General features: G+C 36.6%; 1 protein-coding gene across 7 annotated transcripts in view; it reads left to right on the top strand.

Moving 5' to 3' along the window:
• The first annotated feature begins 240 nt into the window (after positions 1 to 240).
• The window catches only part of WDR17 (WD repeat domain 17), a 58738-nt gene continuing 37297 nt past the window's right edge, over positions 241 to 21681 (top strand). The window contains exons 1-3 of one of the 7 annotated variants that reach the window (XM_032110359.1): positions 241 to 321; positions 18674 to 18802; positions 19815 to 19998. In XM_032110359.1, coding sequence (XP_031966250.1) covers positions 18680 to 18802; positions 19815 to 19998 — 307 coding nt within the window. In that variant the 5' untranslated portion in view covers positions 241 to 321; positions 18674 to 18679. Of the gene's footprint in view, positions 322 to 462; positions 602 to 3539; positions 4161 to 7837; positions 10519 to 18673; positions 18803 to 19814; positions 19999 to 21681 lie in introns of those variants that run through there. The other 6 variants (XM_032110360.1, XM_032110357.1, XM_032110361.1 and 3 more) reach the window with 6 other exon arrangements.

The raw sequence follows: 21681 nt of genomic DNA, 5'->3' as shown, positions 1-21681 counted from the left end.
GGCGCCGGTGCCCGGCGCTGCTGTGCCCGGCATCGCTGTGCCCGGCGCTGCTGTGCCCGGCATCGCTGTGCCCGGCATCGCTGTGCCCGGGTTCGCTGTGCCCGGCATCGCTGTGCCCGGCGCCGCTGTGCCCGGCATCGCTGTGCCCGGCATCGCTGTGCCCGGCGCCGCTGTGCCCGGCATCGCTGTGCCCGGGTTCGCTGTGCCCGGCGCCGCTGTGCCCGGCATCGCTGTGCCCGGGTTCGCTGTGCCCGGGTTCGCTGTGCCCGGCGTCGCTGTGCCCGGCGTCGCGGCCCCGCTTTTGGCGTTGCGGGAGGACAGGTGAGGGAGGGCCGGGATCCGCCCCCGTGGGAGCGGGCGGGAGCTCGGCGGCCGGGCCGGGCCGGGCCGGGAGGTGAGGTGCGGCCGCCGTGGCGTGGCGTTTCTCGCCCCGCGGGGTGCCCTACAGCCCGGGAGAGGCTCAGCCCGCGTTGGGCGCAGGTTGCACGGGGCTCGGCCGGGCCGCGCCGCCCTGAGCTCACCTGCGCTCTGGGGACGGAGCGGACCCGGGGAGCTCTCGGGGCTGCGGGCGGTGTCTGAAGCATCCAGGAATCGTCTGACGGTATTGTCGGGATTTTGCACTGTTTTGGGGACTGTCCTACTGTGTGTGTATCTCTCTACAAACCTGCTTGTGCGAAAACACGAACTTAAGATAGAGTAAAGGCGGAGGCAGCAATCTCTAAAAGAAGCAAGCTGCAAACGCGTGCCGTCCGTAGGGAGGGAGAACTCTGGGCTTGTTTATGCTATAAGTGCTTCTCCCAGTTGGGACGAGTGTGGGAGGGGCAAACAAAATCAAGCTTAGAGAATTAAGAAAACCATTTAAGTACAAAAGCAAACTATAAGCCACGTAAGCAAAGCTTCTGAAAGTGAATTTAAGACAGCAGACTCTGCAAATGAAGAAATAAGTTTAGCGGTTTTTTTTCTATTCAGTAACTTCCTCTCATATCTTAAGAGATGTTGCTTTACATAGACGTCATGCAACAATTACAGAAACTGTTTTGGAGGCTTGAAGATGGCAGATGTGAAATCAAAGTCTGAGCAAGATCTTTAATTACTTGTAATGCTGCAGTGAAGAACATAATCCTGGACTTTAGAATCTATAAAGACCATACTGTTCTTAATAATGGGCTTAACCATGGCATGATATAGAAAATAAATACTTGGAAATGTCCTTTTTGAGCCCTAAACCCTGTTGCTTCAAGAGTCTCTTTCTGATTGCTATGCACTTAGTCTTTCAAGAACTTCATGGGCTAGAAAGTTCATTGTGTCTCTTTCTAACTAATTCTAGGGGGTTTTTGTAGGAGTGTAGAGCCTTCTGGTTTTGTACCTTATTTAAAAAGTTTGCCATGACATTATTCAGGTACCTGCTATTCATAAGAGTGTAATGGGGGAAGAATTCTGATAATAAACACATATGGTGAATAGTAAGATGTTCTTCAAACTTTAGTACAGAGTTTTTTTGCTTTAAGTTATTTCTGGTAAGGCATATTTCTCACTGTTTTAAAATAAGTTCAAGGTCCGAATCTTTGAACTTCCTGATTTTTTGTGGTCCTAAAATAGGGAAAACACACTTATGTTGTGATATTTCTTTCCTAATTACAGGCACAACTGTATAAGTTACTGATACATTTTAAGGTTTCTGTTAGAGAATAAGCACCTTGCGCAAATCATAAACTTTGTAAATAACTTTGTCTTATCATTATTTATGTTTTACATATCAAAACTGTTCAAAAGCTTCAGTTAAGATTGTAGTCATCTTTGGCAAATTGTTGTAACTCATATGGAGACATGGTGATACAAAGAACTTACAAAGGTAATATGGAGTATGCATGGAAGACTACAGATAATGCAAAAAATTTAAAATACCATGTGACCATTGTTTTACTTACTGATTTTTTGTTCACTTATTAATTATTCTCCCTAACAAGATATCTACAGTCTTCTTCCTCAGTTTCAACATTTTGTATGTTCTATTATACCAAATCTTGGACTCTTAGTAGCTCTGACTATTTGAAGGACCCATAACACAGCAATAAACTTGTCATTTGGTCATCTGCTGTGAGGAAAATTCCCACATAGCAAGAACAACATAAGAAGGTCCTTGGTGAGTCCTAATGGTACATTTAATTCAGTATTTTATTTCTAACAGTGGTAATAGGAGATGATAATTTATGGAAAGCAGTATTTCCTCTTCCTGCAGTCTGCAAATTAAAGTTGATGTGGCCAGTAAGAGTTACTTCAGCAAGTCCTGGTGGTGATGTTGTGTAACTGACATAATTTGTTCTATAAAGCAAAACATATGCAGCACAAGAAGAGAAGTAAATATCAATATAACATTTGAATTACAGAAAGTGACTACAAGAGCTGTGAATTCCCCTGTAGGGTATAGGCAATTCGATGACATCATATCACCCAGGCTAGCCATTATTTATGGTAGCAGCTGAGCTGTACTATGGGCACTGGAGAAAGAAGCTTTTGTAGTAATCTTTTCCCTGCTTTCATCCTATAAGCACATCTTGGCTGAGTCCATTGGGGCAGTTTATTCCTTATGCTGTTCCAGTACTGGTTGGAGAATTTGGTTTTGCTAGCCTGTGTGGGATTTATTTGGTTATCAGTAAAGACCTGTAGAACTTTGCTGACTTTTTTTTAATATGTTGACAATATCATATATTAGTTCTCGAGGCAGTCTCAAGTGTAGAAACTTGCCTCTTCCAGTTCTGTCTTTGGTGGTGTTTTAATTTATGCTGATGACCTTGACTGCATTGTTGTCTCTGCTAAGTGTCTTGCTTACATTTTCTCACTTGGGCTACTTTGTTTAGTTGTATGTGTGAAACTGTGTGTAAGCAAACAAGTTGATAAATAGTGATTTTTAAGATCTTCAGCAGTGGTGAATCTTTATATTTGTTGTTCAGTATCTAATTTCCTATTTAATGAGGGTAGAGGCTCTCAGAAGCAGTTGTTGCAGTGGAAAAGGATTCGTGTAGTATTTCTTTCTTGGGCTGTGTATTATAGGTCTTATATTGATGAGGTTAATACAGCCTTTCCTGTACTTAATGAAGTTTCTTAATGCTTCTATGGACTAAATTTGCTTCACGTTCAGGAACCTTTACCTATCTTCTAGCCAATGTGACCAATTTGAACCCAGCTGCTTAGCATGGATGATATCTTGATTCAAGTAACACTTCTGTATCTGATAATTACTTCCTTGTTTCATTATTTTTTAAACCCCTGTATTTAAATGTCTAAATCCATCTCTCTTGAATGTGCTAACCAAACATATAGCAAAAAATGACCAGTATGACAGTGTTAGGCCTCCTTCTGTGTTGACAATATCTTTCCTAACATGTTGTACATCTCTTCTGGCTGTGTCCTGTTGGTGGCTCATACTTTTCCCATGGCTTATTACATCCAATATTTGACTGATTTTGTAAGGGTTTTTTTCCTCAATCTCTCCTTTTGACTGATTCCATTCTGTTTGATGTTCTATAGTTGTATAATATGTACTCAATTTCATGGTCTCTTAAAACCCACCACCTCTATTGGCATCTTTGGGGGGCAACATATAGCGTTTCTCTCATCCCTTTGACTTATATGTTTTAAGACCTAGTTTGTTTCTGTCTTAGGTAGAATTGTTGACATTTACTTGTACCATTAAATAACATGCTCTCTAACCTCTTTCTTAATAGACATAAACGACCTAGTTTGTTGACAATATGAAACGTAATCTCTTTGGTTTTAACCTTCTGTATTCTCTTTTTCAATCTGGCAAAAGAATAGTTTGAAGGTTTTATGGTAGAGTTGATTATATTTAATTTTTTTACCCCACATAGGTAAATCAAGGTCTAAGAGAACAAATTAATTCCACTATTTTCATTCTCTTAATTTTCTTTTCAAATTGTTACCTGTTGTCTGAACATACCTGTGATGGAGGACTGATAATGATGGAATGAAATAGGATATGTCAGGTCCCAGCAATCAGTTTCATTCATTGATTTAGATTTCAGGAAAAAAAGATTGAGACTTCCCCTGTCAGGTGTGGGGTTAGTGTTGAGAGGAGCTCTGTAATCATTTGTTGCTAACCTACAGCACGTCTCTTCTACCTAACTGCTGGCTGTGAAGAGGTATGTAGTTGTATCCCATTCAGGTTTCCCAGAGAATCAAGGGAAGTCTTTTTACAGTTAAAGGGTTTCTTATTTTGGGGTTGATTGTGATGTTTACTTTTTGAGGGTTCCTTTGCCTTTATGGTTATTCGGACACAAGTGGCCCTGGAGTGTCTGAACAAACCTGTTAAACTGACTGCTCTGTAAAAATTCCTAGGGCAGAAAATCTCATGTTTTAGAACATTATATTGGAGACAAACTTTTCAGGAGTTGATCTGTTTTTCTAATAAAATCAACTCTTTCTTGCGCATGTCCAACTTTAACTACTTGTTCAAATTTGGAAAATTAATAAATTTAATTTATATTTATCTTAACATCCAAATCAGCAAACTATAGTATAAAAAGTTGATATAATTACAATATTTACTTTCTAATGTGTTCATTATATTTCCAGACAGGGACTTGCACTATTATAATCTAAATTTATTAGAATCTAATGTGTATCTGAAGATTATGTTAGAATGGAATGGCTTAGCAAGGCATAGATAAAATCCTGTGATCATGATACAAAAAAGTACATACAATATGTTTCTTGGCATATGAACTGTTTGCTGACAGACCAAAAAGTTATCAAGTGGCCATGTGGAGTTAGCTACCTGCCAGGTTAAACCATAACTGGGGCACTTTAGTGTTGACTACATTCAAATTTTATACAAGTATTGATTATGAAACTGAGACAGGTATTTCAGTATAGACGTAGTTTTATGAATGAGATTATAATTTTTCTCTGTAAATACACTGTGTACCCTTTTTGTCTTTTTTGACCAAGTACACAACTGGAGATATTTAACTTTGCCATTTCTTAAATGTTGTATGTATTCTTCACAGAATTAGAATGGCATCTCCTAAGCCATAGTAAAAGTAGTACTATATATATTTATATAAACTTATTTTTTTTCTGAAGAGGTGTTAATTTATTTTCTTAGAAAAAAAGACTATAAAGATTAATTGACTTTATTTTTAAAATCCAGTTATGGAACATCCTTAAGAAGATACATGATCAAGACCAATCCACTGCTATTGTTGGTAGCTAAAGCTTAATCTCCTCCATAAACTGATAAAGCTCAGTCTTAAAAGTAGCTTGTGAGAAGGTTGTGTGAAAGTCTCAGCCCAATGTAGAGCTGGTGGTGATGATAGTTTCACATCTGTTACTAATGGCTTAGTCTAATCACTGTGAGGTGGCCTGGTTGTCCTGTATGTCATCTTGTCCTGATAAATCCTTGTTGTGAAAGAGGAAGTGAGGGGAAAAGATAAAAAAGGACAACTATTTAGAGCCCTGCCATATCTGTACCATTCGTAGCTTGGTAGGGGTAGGGGAAGTCTAGGGAAGTCTAATACTTAACTGATCTGAGGTATAGGTTTGCTGTGTCATTATCATATGATTGGTTCTTGCACAGCTTTACTCTAAACATTGTATTTTAGGATTTATTTTAGGATATTTGGCATCATTCGATGCTTTGTATTCTCAGTGTAAAGGTTCTTAAAGTACTAGTTAATAAATAAAACTTTATTTAATTGACTTCTTTACTATTGATATTGGAGTAATGAATTTGCATAATGGCATATAAATTATGAAAGTAATGAATTTCTATACTTGTGTAAATTTAAGGAAATTTTTAAATATTTTGTCCTCGGGTTATTTGTTGTGTATTTTTGTTATGAAGGCATTCCTATAATGAATTATGTGTCTTCAAAATGCAAAGGCATAGCATGTTAATTTTTAGCAATTTAGTAGTTAAGGCAGATAAATTTTATATCTATGATAGAACATATTAGGAAATTATGTCTACATGAATTGGCAGGGAGTTTCCTCGTAGAATTTGGTACATCAAAAAAAAAAATTTCTGAGGTAAAAATTGAATTAATTGAAAATAATTCTTAATTTTGAAACATACATAATGCTACTGATTTATGGCAAGAATGTATCAAACATGACTTTTTATAGATATTACACAGACAAATCTCTAAATATTTCTGTATATAATAAGCAGAAACAGAAACAGTGGTTAAAGATATATTTGGAAAAAAGTGCATGGTTGATTTGTTGCAGTACATCAACTTCAAATTATTAATTAACAGCAAATTTGGTGGTAAAAGTGGAAGATCAAAATAGAGGTTTCTTACCTCTCATCCTTTCTTGAAAATGTTTATTCAGAACTGAAATGCATTGCTGACTTCTGATATTGCCAGATAACATGGGAGAGCAGCATCAGTTTGTTCATTCCAGTGCAGTATAGAATATTATTTTCAGATGTAATCTTTTATCCTCTCTTTTCTAGGTAAACTATATGTTGTATTTAGGTACAGTTTTTTAGTGGATAGAGATTGGGGCCACTATACTCTCCTACATCCTTCTAGATTCTTAAGGTCATATCTTTTGTAGAGAGCAAGGTAGTAGCTTGCTCTCATAATAAACAGATAGCTGCACTGGACTGTCCAGAAGATCAACTTTCATAACCAATGATTTTTTTTTTAATGATTTTTTTTTGGGGGGGTGGAGTGGTCTGTTGTATTTGGTTTTTTGTAATTCTTGACCATTGTAGTGCGGCACTTAAATGACACATTGTGATGTTCGTACCCTAAAACATCATAACTTTCACATCCCTTCCGTTTTTTCCTTCTGATTGTTTTAGTTTTTTTTTATTTATTCCTAGTCAATCTGAAATGAGCTAAAATGAGAGTACCTTGTTCCAAAGGGAGGACTGTGAAATGTCTGCAGCACGTTTGATCACAGAATTGTAGTATATCTCAAATTTGAAGGAGTCTGTAAGGATCGAGTCTAACTTCCTGCTCCTTGCATTGTCCAGATGCTCAGTGAAATCTGAAAAGTTTGGTGACATGAAAGCTTCTGGGGGAATCTGTCCCAGTGACTGAACACCTCTCAGTGAAGAACCTTTTCATAGCGTCTAACCTGAACGTACCCTGATGCAGCTTCATGCAATTTTCTTGTGTCAGCTCAAGAATTAAACAATTGTTTCTGCATCAAATTGATTGTATATTTTGTCTTTTTTTATTCCTTCTAGAATATTGTAAACAAATTTATTGGGCAATATACTGTAAGACTGTATATGCCTTGAAGATGTCTCTTTTGGTCTGATCTATCACAGTACATTTTGTTGTCCTTAAATTGAGATCAAAGAACACTTAACTGGAGGTACCAACTGGACTTCAGCTTAAGAGCATACTAAGTTACTTGTAAAACATTTAATAATAGTAACATTATTTACAGCAATTTAAGGGATGGAATGCTTTGAGATTTTTCATATTTTTATTATAATATTTAGTACTCACAGTTTTATTCGTCCTACACATACATTTTGTTATACCTTTATGTCATGGTTTAACCCCAGTCAGCAGCCAAGCCCCACACAGCCTCTCTCTCACTCCCCCACCAGCAGGATCAGGGAGAGACTCTGTGGGGTAAAAGGCAGAGAACTCATGGGTTGAAATAAAGACAGGTTAATAGGGTACTCAAAAGCCATGCACACAAGCAAAGCTAAATGAGGAATTCTTTCACTGGCTGGTGTTCAGCCATCTCCAGGAGAGCAGAGCCCCATCAGTGGTTACTTGGGAAGATAAACACCATCACCCTGAATGCCCAACTCCAATCCCCCTCCCTCCCCCCTCATCCCCCGCCTCTTTCTTCCCCCTACTTTATGTACTGAGCATGATGTAGTATGGTCTGGAATATCCCTTTGGTCAGTTGGGGTCAGCTGTCCCGGCTAAATTGCCTTACAGCTTCCCACGCGTCCCCAGAAAATGCCTTGACTCTGTGTAATCTATATTAATTATAATATCTATGTTGTCAGTTCTGTTCAGCACAAAACCCAAAACACATCCCCATACCAGCCACTAGGAAGAAAATTAACTCTACCCTAGCCAAAACCAGCACACTATAGTATAATAGTTTTTGCAGAACTTGGAGATGAATAATGAAATAGGCAAAAAAAAGTAATGGACACATAATGCATTTGCAGTCTTTGTTGTCTTTGTTTTTCATCTATAATTTAACACAAAATTTCTTAATTTATTTCAGGTAATTTTAACAGATCTTTTATAGCAGTTTAAGTTCCCATCTGCTATCCTGCGATTTTAATTGCATCTGTACTTTTGAGCTGAAGATATTACCAGTTTGTTGAAAGGATAATACAGTATCCATATCCATTTAGCCCATGCTTCCCTGATGGTACTGAAACTCAATGTGAATCACGGTGTTTGTCTGTCTTGAGAGACTCATTGTTCTGACAGGCTGGTATTGAGGCTAGAAGACTCAGTTCACAGAGGTGGTGAAACAGCTACAGGCAAAAAAGAGAAACAAGTTTGTTACGACTGAACTGCTTGTAATTCTTTGATCAAGATTCTCAATGATACTATGTGCCCTTATAAAAAAGACAGAACAACCTGCAAGCAAAGACTTTCCTCAATGGATAAGTATCAATTCACTTGAAACCATGATTTTCATGTGTAACAAGCAGTAATAATGTGGATATGTTTTGTTTAACAGTTTGTAAAATTTTTGTTCATAGAGTGTTACATCAGTAACAAATTTATTGTTTACTCATAGACCATGGTTATGGTTGGGGATTTCTTCAGCGCTATGATTAGAGGTGACTGAATTAGTAATATGTTTCTCATACAGTTTATGAGACCATGCAATTCTGTGCATTTTGCATACTTAATGTTTGAGCTGAAATCTTGAAGGGCAAGTAATTTGAAAAATTTCAGCACTACTGTAGGAAGTTTTTCTGTATATTCTTGTGTCTGTATCCATTTGCATGGAGAAATGTATAACTACAAAAAATCTGACAATCTTGGAACGCTGCTTCCTATTTCTGGGTGTCTTGATTTAAATATTTATGATTTTGCGTGTGTGGCTTGTATTTTTGGTTTGTTTTTTTTCCCTTGGATATCAGAATTTCTGAGTAAGAGGTTGGGAACCAAAAGTATTGCTGCTTTTCTTTATTCCCCTGGAGACTGTAGCTTGCCTATGCAGTACCTTTAATAGAAACTGCATGTTCTGGGGTAGGGCAGGTAATGACACAGAATTGCTCTGTGGAAATGGTAAATAATGTTGACCAGTTAGTAGCTGGTACTTCCAGTTGTTCTTTTCCTAGTTTGCTTGGTTGATTTCTTGTTTAAACAATGGACTTCAGTGTTTAGTTTTTGCATTTATTATATTACAAACTGTGGGGAACAGCTTGTTAAGTCAGGTTAGAAAGGCAGAGGTTGTCTGGATTCTAGGCTTCTGAAGAAACTGGGTTTTTTTATGTCTGCCTAGTCTCTGTTGAGGATTTGATAGTTGCTGTAACCATGCAGTCAGGAAGATTTGTATGATAATGTCTCCTAAACAGCACGGCTGATGGAGTATGTTGCTGCAGTACTGAAATGTGATAGTACAGCTTTTATTCCTCTTTTTACCTTTCATTTTCATTGGCATAATGCACTGTGAAATCTAATGTGAAACTTGGAAACATACTAGAAAAGGATACTCGGTGCAGAAGGAATAATGCGGTCAGATATGTGAAACTCTTCTGAGGAGGAGAAAAGAAGCAGATTCATTCCGATGAATTAGTTAAATTAGGCTTTTTACATTTTTCAGCCAGTGCTGGTGGCTGCAGCTGAGCCCTTCAGGCTCTGCTGGCTATGAACAATGGAGTTGCAGATTTATTTTTCCTTTTAATCCCTCTTTAAAAAAATGTTGAACCGATGCCTGGCATTTGTGATAATTTTAGCCCCTCCTACTGTGCCAGTTGAAACCACTCCCTACATAACCAAAACAAATCAAATCATTCCCTGTGATTCTGAGAATATTTTACATTTCAATACAAGCTTTTGTGCACTGAACTACATTTCATACAGTCAGTACATTTGAAAAAAAAGAAAGTAATTTTTAGGAGAGATAAGAATGACTCAAACAGCACCTCATTTTTAGAGCTCAGAAACACAGCAAAATCAATCTGGAAGCACTAGCCTGCTTTAGTTTTAAATACTGAAATATATAATCTCCTAATTGTTCTAGTATTGATTTGTTTTCCATTAGAAAATCCAATAGATAGAACATTTAAATTGTTGTTCAAACTATATCAGATTATATATTTCTGAATTTAAAGCTTATTAATCTCAAATCATACCACAGACTTCAGATCTGGTCTTTGAGTAGCTTGTTGTAGTGTTGAATAAATTTTAGCTCAGGAGTCATTGTACTTATATGTGTTCCGGTTCTGTATTTTTTATTTCAACTGTGCCTTCTGTCATGGCTTGGATGACTTATATTTCCCACTGGTTTGATGAAGATGATTGGTATGGAGGACAACAAAGAGTAAGGATTGCTTAAATTAATATTTTCTCTTTTACTACTTTTTTATTTTTCTTCTTTAAGCTGCTGTTTATTATATTGATAGTATCAAAAGTCCTATTTCTATAGTGGTACTAGGAAGGGATTTTTAGTAGTTTTAATGAGGTCTTGAATCATAGATAAAGCACATTTAAAATGAGGTTTTTGAAAATTGATGTTGCTAGCTGGATAAAAGGTGCTGGAAGTGTGATGGCCACCTACTTGCATTTTTTAGGTTGCATAATTTAACAAGTAGTAATTCTTTAATATGGAATGAGATGGAAAACAAACATTTAATTTTAGAGTATTAGGAGGGATGGAGTAAAATAAAATAGTTATAAGTAATAATAGAGTAAAAAAAAATATTTGGGAGACATTAAATTCACATAGGGTCATTTCCAAGTTGTATCTTGGATAGCTTTATGTTTTTATTAACATTTTTCTGAGGAGGAGTTGTTACTATAGCAACATTTTCAGGATATCTTGGATTTTTTTTAGCATTTATTAGCTGCATGCCTTGAGCAAGCTTGGTCAACAGCTGCTTTCATAGATTTATGGTGGGAAATGAATATAAGATATAAGTTACGTTTCTTTCACAGTATTAAGCTCTTTCATGGTACTTTATATTTCTGTAATTTCTTTTTCTTGTTTTCGAAGTATCTGGTCAGCTAATGAATTAGAATGAGGGAGATGCTACTGAAAGCAGCTGCTTGCATTGTATTATTGTGTATTACTTGATAATGCCAGTTATATGCTCATAAGTATAAAAAACTGGCAGGTATTTATACTGTTCCACTGTTCTCATTTTACATGTCACTCATGACATAGCTGTTGTCAGGGATTCAGATGTGAGAAATGTCAAGAGGTAAATTTATCTGAAATCAGACCAGTCTTGGCAATTTACCAGCAGAAAAGCAATCTTCTGGTGATTGCTGTAACTCTGGATTGGAAGATGAGAACAAAATTTTATGCAGACTCTTAGATGCTTCATACTGTGATCAGATGTGGTTGTATATATATCTCTGTGTGTTATACCCATTATCTGCAAACTATGATTAAGCAATACTCCATAGATGATGACTTTGTTATCACTGCTAGATGGCTTTGTATTGATTAGGTGTGTATTCCAACACTGCTGGTGATGTATTGTTAGAAATGTCAGTATTTCTCCATGTTTGGTTTCAAACTTAGTATGGCTCTTTAGATTATCTTGTTAAAGTTGCACAATCAAGAGTATTCTAGTTAAATGTACAAGTAGTGTAGTCAAAACAGTCAAAACCACTACTTTGTAAGACTTACTATCTTATAATTTTTTTAATATTATTACCTTATGCTTTATAAGCAGGGTATATATCTTGGATTAATATATTTGGGTTTTATTTCAAGTGTTTTTTTCTGTAAAATAGTCTCAGGCTGTGATTTCAAGTTTCAAACTTTAGTGAAAAGTCCACAACTTCTTCGTTTGTGAAGCCAGAGATCCTGTGGTTAAATCAGTTCTGGTAGTGATTTGGGTCCAAATTTACTGTGGAGGTTTAAAATGGCTGTGAACAGTAGTAGAACACTTGTTCATTTCAAATAATCTTTTAAATCAGAGTATTCTTTTCCTAGTCAGTGTCTGGATAACTGAGTGCGCATTTTGAACCCTTGATAGATTGCCATAGATTAGGAAATGTCATCTGCAAATTCTGGTTGCAAGAGTCTAGCCAAAGCTTCTGGTGTTTTTGAGGAATCTTGTTGAAATTCAAGGCCTTGTCCAAGGCACCCTGTTCCTGACTATGGTTAGTGTTCGGATTATCTGGGAGCTATACATGGCCTGTGTGCCATGAATTGTATACAAAATTAGAAAACACTTTTCCAATTTTTGCAAACTACCTATACTGCTTAGTGGTAAACTAGCAACCAGCCTGGCACTTTAATACGCGGTAGACTACCTTGGTAGAATTCTCCTGGGAAGTATGAAGGGCTCCACATGTGTGGAGAAGTACATATGTAAACCTACATAATTATTCTACGTTGTTCTACATTGTAACTGTCACTACTAATATAGTCGGACTTGGTTCATCTTTTGCCCAGAAGCAGTTGCTTCTGTAGCAGTGTGTATTTTCTCAGACTATTCTGAGACCTGCATTGGTAACTGCACCAAGCCACCTCAAGACTGAAAATTCGTTTGCATTTTGCAGTACTCCAAAGTGGGAAGAACTTTTGTTTGTTTTGTCAAAGTTTTCATACTGTAAGTTGTCTATTGGCTTTTAAGTTGTATATATACCAGAGTATTTCCAATTACCCTTTACTTCATGGGTCTGGAAAATTAATGAGAATTTAATTTCTTATCATGGCTATAATGTGCTTGGTTTTTCCCAGCACTATTGGAAGACTGCCAGTGCTAATAATGTTTGTGTGTTTTTGCATGAGTCTCGGTGCCATTGAGGCAGACAGTGTCAGGCAGAAGTCTGTCTTGCAGACATGCCAAGATTTCTTCGTAGGTTTGAAGACCTTCATGCTTTTAGCAAGATAAAATGATTGTCCATTATCTGGTGCTTCTAACTGGTTCCACTGGACAGGGTGATGAATTTGAAACTCTATGGTTCACGGGTGACATATTCATCTCCAATGCATTTCCCCCCAAAGATGGGTAAATATACCCAATGTCTTTAAGGAGATATAATGTGATATAATGTCTTTATATGACTAAAGATCTTATTAATTATTACATTATCATTGATGTGCTGACAAAAATATTGGTACCTGGGGACAATAGTCTGGATGAGATATAACAGTTTTATATGTCAAACATACAGGAGTGACAGCAAGCTTTCCACATAAGAAAAGATACAAACCTGATGGGAAGATAATGCCAACAGAGTGAACAGAAGCAGAGGACACTAGCACTTTATGCTTATAGCTGTTAAGAAACTACACTTTGTATACACAGAAGCATATTGATTAACATAAGGCTACTGTATATCCACTTCTGTATGCATGCCATATTGCATATGGACTCTTTTGGACAGGTCATACACCACATGGACTACAGACGAAGCACATGTGAGCATCTGTCAGAGACTGAAATACTATATTTTATGACTTAAACATTTTCTTAAAAGACTTTTAAAACTGTGTTCCAAAAGCTGCAGAGAGGACTACCGAACCCTAAATGGGGCCCTGACTGAGGCCTGACACTGCTCGCTGATGAAGATAAGATAAAGTGACAGCTCAGGGCTGGGGACATTCACTGAGCACAGGCTTAACACCTCCAAGATGAGGACCACAGCCCCAGGACTATCAGCTGCCAGGCTCGAACAGACCCTCGCACCAAGGGGTGGAGGGAGGAGAGGCTTTGGGTATCTTGAAAAAGCCTCTGGTCAGAGGTGCAGTGACTGCCCATCCTCCACTGTGCAGAGGAGCCCAGCTGAGGGGTCCTCACTGGGAGGGGGAGAAGCTTATCCACAGCAGGAGGGGTGACATGGCCCATCACAGGGGCTGCCCTCAAAAGGGTCCCCAGACCCTGCACCAGAGCACCAGAGATGATGCAACACACCCTCAGTGTTGCAAGGGACAGTGTGTCAAGCTGGCCCCTGCAAGGGAGACACGTGGGTGTTCCCACCTGGCCCAAAGCGTATATTAATCCATGGGATTCTGTACTCTTTGGCGTGTGGCAGCGTGTGGCGGCGTGTGGTGTGGCAGCGTGGCATGGCGTGTGGCAGCGTGTGGCGGCGTGGCCACAGCAGCGATGGGGGACCCTCACCACCAGCAGACCGGATGGAGGGGAGCAATGAGACGTCGTTGGGACCCTCAGATGGGCGATTGCTTCCACCTAACCCCTGTCACCTCTTCCTGTTCCCCCACCCCCCACGCACACTTCTTTTTGTATTTCTTTCTCTCTTTCTTTTCTCTTCCCTTCTCTTTGCCTCTTTTACTATTAAATAAAATAATCAATTTTTTGGCAACAACATCTAACCTTGTTTGGTTTTAATCTCATTTCTGGGGATATTTTGAACCTTCTAAGTTCTTTCCAGTTTATGCTCAGAGACATAGCTTGCTTTGCTTTTCTGGGCCTAAACCGGATCGTAACAGCATCTGTTGTTGGTTTTGCTTGATGGTTATACATTTATGGATACTGATAACGTGCAAGCACACATATTGATAATGAAAGTGTTAAGTGAAGGGTTTAAAGAGCTATTATTATTCTACAAGTGTCATTGTAGTGCAATTGGGAGATACAGTGAACAATGAAATACACTGAGTAGCTGGAGCAGAGAAAAAGGAGTTAGATTAAAATTAAAATGGTGCCTGTTAAAGAGCTGCAGTTGCCAGGCTACTGACGCTGCAGTTTTCTGTGTGGTGTGACACAATGCTCAGTCTTTTCTCCTGCATCCTGTAGTAACTGTATTATTCTGTGAACATCAAGGTTTAGTTCCTTTATCTGTCAAGTAAAGTGATTTCATTCTACAATCAGAACAATATTTTCCATTTTTGGGACCAGCAAGGTATAGGAATGAACATGGAAATTCTAAAATGGTTTGCAAAAACTGATACCTATGCTAAGGTGGGGATTATTAGGCATTTATCTTTAAGTTACTGATATAAATCTAGTCAATTCAGTTGATATTTTTAAATATTTATGATATATCAAATTTCAGTTTTATGTGGTTGGTTGTTGGGGCTTTTTTCTATATTTAGCAACAAGGAAGGGCCTAGAATGTTGCTGCTTCTGCCAACTGAAAAGAAAGGTTTTTGTTGTCCTCCCTCTTTCCTTCATCTCCTTGGAAACTGTGGGCACACACTGCTAGTTTTCCCAATGTGGTATATATTTTTTACATGCACAGGGTTTTTTTCATTGTATACTTAAGAGTCCAATATAATAACTTGTACATCCCTTATTTCAAAATAAAATGCTTTTTTACAAAGTATAAAAGCTCTCCATTGTATAAAAATGCACCATGTGTGAAATCATACGTATTTTCAATTATGCTGCGTTTCCATGTTTTTGTCGTTTTACTCAGGCTGTTCTGATGAATACTTCTTTCTCTTTAATACTCTGCTTACTCTGTTAAGTATGCTTAACAGAAATCTGTAATATTTGAAAAGATCTACAGGAAGCTGCTTTAATGTATGATACCTACGAGAGAGGAAGTCAGTATGCCACACAACTGTCATTTCTTCTTCTAGATACTGTCATACTGAATTTCAAATGTTTCGTCTCATAAAATGGTACATCATTACAAAGAGCAGGAAATAATAGCAAGTTTAAAACAATAAATGTTAGTAAATAAAATGCAAATTCCTTTCTGTAATAAAGCTCAGAATATTTTATATATGTAGCTTTTTTACATATACTTAAATTGGGAAAATCTAGTCAAAGTTTTAAGAATACTTACTAAGCATGAATTTTTAACTCAGTGAAATAATGATATATTACAGAGCAACATTTGTCATGTAAAATTCAAAAATTTCAACTATTAACAGCATTTTTTATAGAGATTACTGCAGAACCCTACAAGACAAATCTGTTGTTACTCTGAAAGAAAAATCTGTGGAATTCTGTTTTAGCATCTGTAAGAGATCTCAGCTTTACGATTAATTTTACCTGTAATCAAACTGCAAATTAAACAAGACTTAAGTTATATTTTCTTACAGATTAAAACTTCATCAAATCAGGAATTCTTAGCTCCCATATGAGAAAGCAAAAAAGAGTAGCTGCACAAAGTGACAAATCTTTTATTATTATGAAGTAAATACTTGTGTACTAAATAGTACTAGTTCTAGAACTAGTAAATAGTTCTAAATAGTTGTTGACTTTTTATCAATCTTACATTGATGGTTTTCAGGTGGTAAACCTGCAAACTAAACCTACAATAATCTAATATTTTACATCTAATTCTCTTCTACTTCACCATGGCTTTTTTTAACATTCCTTTTCAATTTGCTGACACACCTGGAGTTTTAACCATTGTTTTCCTTGGAATCAAGAACAGAACCCAAAATTTCTAGTTCCAGGTATTCTGTGTTTTCATAAAATAGTTATCTAATCAGCTGGGGGACTTTAATTTCAAAAAAAGTGATTGTTAATGATGCCAGTTATTTTTTCATGGGAACTAGAAGAAGTCTGCTCTGAATGCCCCAAATCCAATTATTTCTCTGCTTATGTGATTTATACTTTAATTGTACAGAAGGGACCTCTGGAATTTGTAATTTTACTGAACAGTAAAACAACGCTAACTGGCAAAATTAGAAATTTGGAGGTTATTTTTGCCACTTGATGATGTTGATTCTTTAAATAATTAGATTAATTTCTCTCTGTGGGACTCGTATCATTTAGAACATGAGATGGGTTGCAAAGGAGCTGCAAGATGATGCAATTTATGGAAGTGTTCTCTCTAGAATCTCTAATTTGCTGCAGAAGTTGGAAGAATTAATATTATTGACAGACAGAAAGGAAGTCTAATAGCCAAAGCACTTGTCTGCCACAAAGCTGTATCTTGTAACTTGTTTTTCTGTATATTTCTGTTCTGCTATTGCAGTCTCTTTTACCAAAATTTTCAAAGGTTACATGTAAGTATTTCATTTCCTTCAGTCCTTTAGTACTCACTCAGATGTTTAAGCACTTTTACTAGGGTCAGTGATATCTTTGAGATGATCAGTCTCAAACATTCAACTGATCCTGATCTTCTGCTAAAGACACACCCAAAATAAGTTGCTCTCAATTTTTTTTTTTTCACACTTTCCAAAGAGAGAGAAACATGATGTCATGGAATTTTCTGCCTATAATTATTAATTACTGTTTACCTACCAAGCAGATACACCAAGCAGAGGAGAAAAAAAAAAATCATTCAACTTTATTTTTATTCCTTGTATATATGCATTAAAACGAAATTTTAATAATATTTAGGCAGCCATTTTTTAGTCATTAGTTACCAGTAGGTTCCTTTGGGTACTGTAGATCACTACTGCAACACCCATATAAATTTTGCTCTGTATGTGCCTTAATACTAACGTTGTCCAGAAAAATATTTCCCCCTCTATACATTTGACATCAAGTAGCTCAAGAGTGATCAACAGCAACATATCTGTGCTCAACTGTTACACAGCCATGCATTGCGTAACCAGCCCATGTGCTTCACCAACAGTTGCTCCCTCAAAATGCTTGATTGCTTTTGTAGTCTCATTTCTTGTTAATTCCCTTTCCTTTGTGGAGCTTGAAATGGTACCTAACACTTGGTAAATTTAACATAGCTCTCCTTGTTTTTCAGGATTATATTCTTAGCTCTTTGACCTAAAGATGTAATCCTCCATATTCCATGTAATGTTTTTCCACCTAATGCCCCTCAGTTCATTAATCTATCCACAGCATAAATGGACCCTGAGATATTCTGTTACTAAGTAACATGTTGACATTATCCAGAATGAAATGTGGGCTAGGTAAATAATTGGTCTGGTCCAGCAAAACATTTCTTGCATTTTTATGTTGAAGTCAGTTTTCTCACTCTGAGAACAGCTGATACTGTGAGACTTGTTTTGGACGTAGAAAGCATAGTTTGCTATTCAGTAATGTTGCCCTAAGCTTTGCTTTTGATTCTTTACAGCTCACTTCAACTTTTTTGTTAAATGGTAATTATTAAGAAAATTTAGAAAGCTTCTCCAGAAAGGATGATAATAAAGAGGATAATATGATAAATAGCTGTTCTATGCAAATGGTTTGAAGACCTTGTTACATGTTGGTTTTATTTAAAACTATTAGTATATGGTTTATTTTATGTGGCTGTCAGTGGGAGATGAATGGGAGAGCAGAGAAGGCATTAAACTGTAATAGAGAAAGTACTGAACCAGACCGCAGAAGAAAATGAACATGATGAACAATTTCAGCTAGTACAAATCAAGAAGTATTCAAGTTTTTATGGGCTGCCCACCCCCCCTTTTTCTTCCAAATGGATTCTTGTGAATGGTATTAGGCACCCTTTCTTGTGTGGCACTGAAACCTCTGAACATCCTGCTTGGCTTTATTTCAGATACATTCATTTGTACCTCAGGCGAGTTATATTTTTAAAGTAGACATGTATAAATTATTTATGGGAATAAAAATGTATTATTCTATTCTTTAATATTCTGTCATCCTGTAGTCTCATGAATTTCTGTTTTAAAGGCAAAAATGTCACATGTTAAACAAGTGGGACTTTTAGCTGCTGGATGTCAGCCATGGAACAAGGATATATGTGCTGCTAGTGGGGACAGATTTGCCTACTGTGCTACCCTTGCTGTTTATGTTTATCAGGTAAGATCATTCTTGTTTATCAGACTAGTTACATTTTTATGTTGCTGTTGATCTCACTTTGAACCCTTTCGATAAATGTTTCTGCAATGCTTTTGGAAGTATGGTTGCTGCTGAGAAAATGTCTATGTAAAGCTCAGTATTCCATTCAAGATACCCCTGAAGTTGTATGTGTCCAGAATTATTTTTAGAAGACAGGCTCACAGTGCAGCAAACATTTGAGATGAATGAAGTTCAGTGATAGAAGACTGGGTTCTGAAGGAGAAATGAAACAATTCCACAATTCCATTTAAAGCTGTACTATAAAACAGTCTTTTGCACAGTGGATTAAAATGGTTCAAAGTTGTGGATTCAATGGCCCACCTTTATTTGATTTGGAGCCTGATCTCCTCAGTACTGTGGTCTGCTAAAGTTTGCAGTTGCTGTATATCAACACCTAACTAAAAAATAGAAATGCTGTGACATAGAATTTTCAGATTGAGAAATATGTGAGGAAATATAGGATGCACTTACTATAATTTTAAGAGTTATACCGGTGTAGGATTAAAATAAACAAAATTTACTGTGTCATATTTGGCGTGGTTTTTTAATACATTTTAAACTCTACTAAGTAATTAAAAATAATGACAAGGATTTCAAACTCTCTTTTGTTGTCTTTTTTATGTTCTATCCTGTTTAACCCCTTGGAGATTAGTAAATGGTTGTTACCATGCCTATAAATAAAGCATTTTAGGATTGTTTGAGTACACTTCTCAATGAAATATAATAATTTATAAGTGACAAGAGGATAGAAGTAAAACTGGTTTTTGGATAGTTGGATATTGGACAACCTTTCTGTCGAAGTCAAATGTATGAGAATTTATTTTATTGAGATATGAGGTGCTGGCAATTATTAATGCACTATAAATTCATCTATAAGTCTAATACTGTTATATGAAATATTCTCCAACCCAAAGATACTTTAAGTAAGTTTACAAAAAATGTATCTCTAAAATGAATTTTACTATTTGTTTAGCTGGATCACCGATACAATGAATTCAAGCTCCATGCGATTATGTCTGAGCATAAGAAGACAATCACAGCCATATCTTGGTGTCCCCACAACCCTGATGTGTTTGCAAGTGCCAGTGCAGATAGTTTAGTGATCATTTGGAATGTGAATGAACAGAAAGTTGTGGCCAAGCTGGACAATACAAAAGGTATTTTAGACATGGAGAATTATTTGATCCATACAGCTTGATCCATGGGTATGAGAAATACTTGATACAGTGTAAACTCTATAGTTGGTTGGCCAGAGTTTTAACAATTGCCTAACACAATATTCTTGTCAGATTTGTTGCAGTTCATTCTAGAAAATAAAGATAGTGTGTTTGAGTAAATTGCTGTGAACCGTCTTGTATTTGGTAAAGAAAGATGTTATTCTTTTTTTTCTAAAGAAGCTGACCAGTTCAAGAATTAACTTTGCTAGTGTTATCTTGTTGAGCAGGGGAAAAAAAGTCCAACATTATTTTCATCACTGTATAAAAGGATAAATAATTAAATTTTAAACTAATAAATTTCAATATAACTTTAGCTAAGTGAAAGTAAATAAAAGGTAGCCTTAACAGATTCAAGTACAAATCATCAGTGAATTTGAACAGCAGCTTTTGTTAAAATACCCTAATGCTTGTCTACCTGAATCTTGCCTCAGGCCTTGAAATTGCTGGAGATTGTATTAAAAGTCTAGAGGGTTAAGTATCCATGTTACAGTCATATTTCCCTGCCCGGTTCTGATTTATTCCATTTAGTCAAAACAAGTGCCTGTATTTCTGTTCTTACAGTCAATCTTGTCAGGTGTCCTTGGCTGCTACATTTGCATTCCTGGAAAGCAGATGTAACCCAAGAACAGTCCGAGTCTCAGGATCTAATAAGCCATTTTGGGACTCCCTACTCTGTTCTCTCCAGAGCATTTAGGGATACCTCTGGAAATCTTGTACATCTTGGATGTCATGCAAAAGAAAACTCCACAGTAATTTAATCTATTCTAAAAGAAATATTGTATCAGTTTATGCATGAATATAAATGCTGGTACTTATTTTTCAATACCTTGCTTGTTTAAAAATCTACTTTAGCCAATGACTACACATGGATAAAGTGTTGTTATTACTATTTTAATATTTTCAGAAACTAATTTAAGATAATATGTTTAAACCTTCTGTTGGTTTCTCTTTTAGTCCCTTTTACATTGCCATGTAAAAGTATCTAAATACAGTTTTAAGTTTCAGCTTGAGGAATTTATCTTACTGTCGTTTATTCCTTTCGGCACATATTATTAAATTATGAGGATGATGAGGATTGGAGACGTTAAGATCAAAATTCTTAAATAGGACTGCCTACAGTTTGATGTTAGGCAACTGAATTAAAACTGTCATGTATCCCAAAAGAAGCTATCAAAAGTTCCCTTTTATTACAGAGCTAGCTTTCAAATTTTGTCTCAGATTTCTGCTTCTGTTATATTTATCTCTAAATTTCTTTGTATTTTGCTAAAATAGGCATTTTGAAATTCTCAGTATTTTACTAGCTTAGTAGCAATTAACTTACAGTAAAACATAGTGGTGAATGAAATTCTGAATGAATGAAAGTATTTTTCACATCTCTTTGCAGGATCAGTTCTCTTTCAAATGTGTGATTGTCTTTGGCACCGATGAAGTATAGATATCATTAAATACAGCCCATCAAAATAGTGTAAAAGTAATTTGGGAAGTAATTTTACTTCCTACCTATGGAAGTCTGTAGTTTACTTTTACACTGTAAGATGTTCATGCAGTTCTCTATATTTCAGTCTAGTAATTTTTGCATAGAACAATTATTTCTACTGTTTTTCAAGACAATTGCTGATAGCA

Source organism: Corvus moneduloides, chromosome 5 (genome assembly GCF_009650955.1).
Source record: "Corvus moneduloides isolate bCorMon1 chromosome 5, bCorMon1.pri, whole genome shotgun sequence".
Classification (NCBI taxonomy): Eukaryota; Metazoa; Chordata; class Aves; order Passeriformes; family Corvidae; genus Corvus; species Corvus moneduloides.
The sequence above is the reverse complement of the archived record's forward strand: the minus strand, read 5'-3'. Positions and strand labels throughout refer to the sequence as shown.